The 4,177-nt window shown below is 52.4% G+C and overlaps 1 protein-coding gene across 1 annotated transcript; it reads left to right on the plus strand.

Moving 5' to 3' along the window:
• Window positions 1–488: 488 nt before the first annotated feature.
• AURANDRAFT_55650 (hypothetical protein) lies at window positions 489–1,521 on the plus strand (the record flags this gene model as incomplete). Its single annotated transcript, XM_009043904.1, has 3 exons — window positions 489–677; window positions 748–804; window positions 865–1,521. 3 exons carry the CDS (start codon window positions 538–540, stop codon window positions 1,328–1,330), a joined length of 663 nt encoding a protein of 220 aa, XP_009042152.1.
• Between the last annotated feature and the right edge of the window lie 2,656 nt (window positions 1,522–4,177).

Consider the following 4,177-nt stretch of genomic DNA (forward strand, 5'->3'; position numbering starts at 1 on the left):
GAACCCGGGGCAACTCCGACGCCTTCGCCCGCTCGTAACGTATGGTCCACGCCTTCGACGACATCCAGACCGCCGCCAGCGGCCACAGGCGCACCGCGGCTCGCGTTTTCGGTCGAAGCGCTTCGGCGCCCGGCGGACATTCGCGAGGCGCCCAAAAATCGGCGCGCGACCAAAGATGCGTCGCACCATCGACTCGCACCATGATGGCGAGCATCCGGTCGCAAGAGCGCCCGAGAACTCATCGATTCACCGCCGCATGGCTGGACCGCTGGATTACGGCGTTTTGGGGCCCACGCTGTAGACGCACGCGCGCGTCTTTTCTGGAGCCAAGGAGCTGGTTACGGACGGCCCATAGGTCACAGACAACAGCGTAACCCGCGCGGGGGCTCACGGGGGCGCACGCGCGGTACGCGGGCGCCGGCAATCTCTTGCCACAGCCATGAGGACAAGAGATCCGGGCCGCTTCACGAGGGGTAACTTTGGTTGTGGCTTGCGAGCGTCAGCGGCAAACCGCCACTCATTAAGGTAAAACCAGCCATGAATCTCTTCCGGTTTGCGGGCGATATGAGCCACGTGGTTTCGATCATTGTCTTGATCCTTCGGCTTCGAGTGTCCAAATCTGCTGTGGGAATTTCAATTAAGACGCAAGAGTTGTTCCTTATTGTTTTCGTTACCCGGCACTCACGCCGTGTCTGTTGGAATTGCACCTTGTTGCGACGTCTAGTCTCACTCGCGCTCGTTGCGTAGGTACCTCGACCTCTTCACGACCTTCTACTCGATGTACAACTCATTCATGAAAGTTGCGTCTGTCCGCCCTGCGCTTGAATGGTCATTTTCGTAGTCCTCTTGCAATGGCTGCATTAGGTATATCACGGCAACGGCGTCGATTATTTACATGATACGGTTCAAGGAACCGTACAAATCTAAGTACGACAAGTCTCAAGACTCGTTTTTACACGTCAAATTTGCCGTCGCGCCTTGCGCTGTGCTTGCGCTTTTCTCGTGTCTCATTAAGCGAGAACTCAACCCGATTGATCTTTTATGGACATTCTCTATATTCCTCGAGGCTCTGGCTATTGTTCCGCAGCTTTTTGTCCTCCAGCGGTATCGAGAGGTTGAGAACCTCACAGGGCACTATGTCTTCTTCCTTGGCGCATATCGATTCCTCTATATCCTAAATTGGGTTTATCGCTCTTACTACGAACCATTTTATCGTCACAACTGGCTTGTCTATGTTTCCGGAGCTATCCAGACCGCTCTATATGTCGATTTCTTCTATTATTACATGGTCTCCAAATACTATGGTGGCAAACTTACACTCCCCACTTAGTCAAGGTCAAAGTCTTCCGGAGCATTCTTAACGTGATGAATCAGGCGAAACAAGATGTCTGGATTTAGACCAACTCCATATTGTCCGGCAAATATTTCCAGTACTGCATCTGCTGTTAGGACAACATGGGGGAACGTCCTTCATTTGCTAGCCAATAAACATGTCGATCCTAACTAATCGATTTATTCCTGGTTTGCTCTGGCACAACTTCTGGTAGCTGCCGTTGCAGCTGTGCGTTGCGCGTGCGGGCTGTTGCGGGCACGCCCCGGTCCGTGGTATTTGTGCGATACTTTCTGCTGCGTTTCGTGTTGATTGGTGGTAATTTCGCGCGGTAGTGCTGCCCGCAGACGGTGCTGAGCGGCGCGGCTATTCAAACTTGGCCTGCGGGTGGCGGTTGCAACATGTCACGGTCGTTGCGAGACTCCACGAATGGTCAGAGGCCTGTTCCTATGTCTGGTGTGGCTGCTGCCAGCGATTCGCCACCAACGGTGGCGGTTTCGTTGGCGGGCATCAGCCTATCTAAACGATTACAGGACATGCTTGGGCCCGCGTTGTCAGCGCGTCGTCGTAAAGCGTTCATAAGTGCATGCAAATAGAGAGTTTTCCTTAGTTAGAGGATCCCGATCCTAAGGACTTGGATAGAAAATGACGCTGCTCTTTCGCAGTGATTTCTTCAATGGATTGCTGGCGGAAGTTATAAGAATAATAGCACTATCACTCAATTACAAGGTCACTTTCAATCAGGTCATGCTGGACCAGGTCAACTCTCCTTCATTCTATTAGTATTTTTTAGCTAGATCTCAAGAGCTCGCCGAGAATACCTTAAATTTACAATCTTAGGCTGAGCGGATTTGCTAGGGCTGAGCATTACCGGAATTACCTAAGACCCACGGAGGCCCTTAGGGTGTACGTAAGGGCTCCGACGTACGTGGCATGTCACAGAACATACTCGTGCTCCCCCTGAGGTTGAAGTGCAAGGTTTGAGGTTGAAGTCCAAGTTGACGCGGCGTTTAACATATCCCGCCGGCGGGACATGCTAGGCCGAGGCCCACCAACTCGGCGCCGCTCGGCGCGACGACCCGGGCTCGCATTTAGTTATGAGACGCACCTCCAATGGGCACTACCACCGCGGGGTTCTCGCAGGTTCCGGGGGGGCAGAGGCGCTTCCTGCGTGTTTAGTCCGTCGCTTTTTCGCTTGGACTGAGCAAGGGACCCGGGGTGTCGGGGAATCGGGGTGTTGCATCGACATGTTTGTGTCATAGGGAGACTGAAACGGTGAGTGCATAGAGTGCGTATCACTTTCTCCGTTTGATCTTGGAGTCCCCGGCACATTGGGATCTGGATGCTGCTCGAAGCTCATCCGGCCATTCAAAGTTGCAAGGGCAAGCTTGGTATTGGCAGCGATGAACATTGCTATAATCGCAAAGGAAGCTGCAGCGCTTGCGAGGAGACCAAACGTGAGAGCTCTCTTTTCAGTATTCTGAAGTGAGTTCAACAGTGACTGCACCGACGAATTTGTGCAAAATTCACGCGTGGACGCTGTTGGGTCTTGAACATATTTATTGTGACAATTCACAGAATCATTACTCTCAGTATGAACTCTCTTTATCGTCGTACGCAAAGGACAGGGTTTGCAGACAGGCATATTCGGCTTCATGTCCGCAGCCTTCAATGCAGACGCTTGGAGTTCTGCCTCAAAATCAGTAAGCGACAGTTCTCGCACGGCAATCTCACGCTCTGCAATACCAACATTGCCAGCCGCATCAGCAACGGAGTAAGGAACGGCAAAAAAGTACTCTATATTACCTGCACTCGTTATTCTTGTACGCTTTTGCCGTGGCAGACCAAGGATAATTGATTCTGGGGGTAAAACAATACTATGGCCCGATACAGCATCAAAGTCGGTCGCTGTTGCACAGCGCCCGGCATCCGGACGATCACAGAGAGCCTCTGGTGAGGATCTGATTAGTTCTGTAATTTCATCAGAAATTTCACGAGACACATCTGGCACGTGCATCGTGGAGCTAGCAATCAACGCTGGGAGCCGTTCACGTCGGCAGCGCTCGATTCTGATTTCAATTGGATTTGGCCCCCAAAGTGTCAGCGAAGGCTTTTCTATATCAAGGCATCCGGAAGCATTTACATATCCCCGGGGCTTGCGCCAGCCTCCGGAATCCCAGTAACTCACCTTATTTGCAAAGCCGTCGCCGATGGTCCCTCTAGAGCATTTGCACGAGTAACCATCGACGAGATTCACGCATTTTGCCGCATCCACACACTGATGCGCACACGCACCTAAACACGTTGTCTGGGTTCATGATGTGAGGCGGGGCACAGGTTGGCACTCTTACTACTGCACTCATCCAGGTCAACGACGTTCACCACTCGTTTTGCTTCTACAAAGGGAGGAGAAGTCCACGGCGTGTCGATGCGGTACGCGACATTGTAGGTACCGATCTTGAAGTAGGGTGTCTTATCGCGAGTACCGCCCCCTCGATCACGCGATGGAAAATCGAGAGGCTCGCTGTAATGTATAGACAGAGTGCGCTCATAAGCGGCTGCATTTTCATCAACAATAAGAACACCGAGCTCCTCGTAGGGCGCAGAGCATTGGTCAAGGTCTACGACAGCGGGGCCATTTAGTTGTAACACAGGCAGCGTTTCATCAACGCAGCCGACCGAGTGATCCACATGCTTAAACCCCTTATCACAATCACATCGGACCTCATTGCCGTCATCAATACATTTCGCTCGTTCACCGCAAGTAACGTCTAGACACCGATCTCTGACACCGCGCTGGCACCCACACGGTAGATTCTCGGGACTTGTTGGTGTGCCCATGGAGTC

This window comes from Aureococcus anophagefferens, assembly GCF_000186865.1.
Source record: "Aureococcus anophagefferens unplaced genomic scaffold AURANscaffold_80, whole genome shotgun sequence".
NCBI classification, from domain to species: domain Eukaryota; class Pelagophyceae; order Pelagomonadales; family Pelagomonadaceae; genus Aureococcus; species Aureococcus anophagefferens.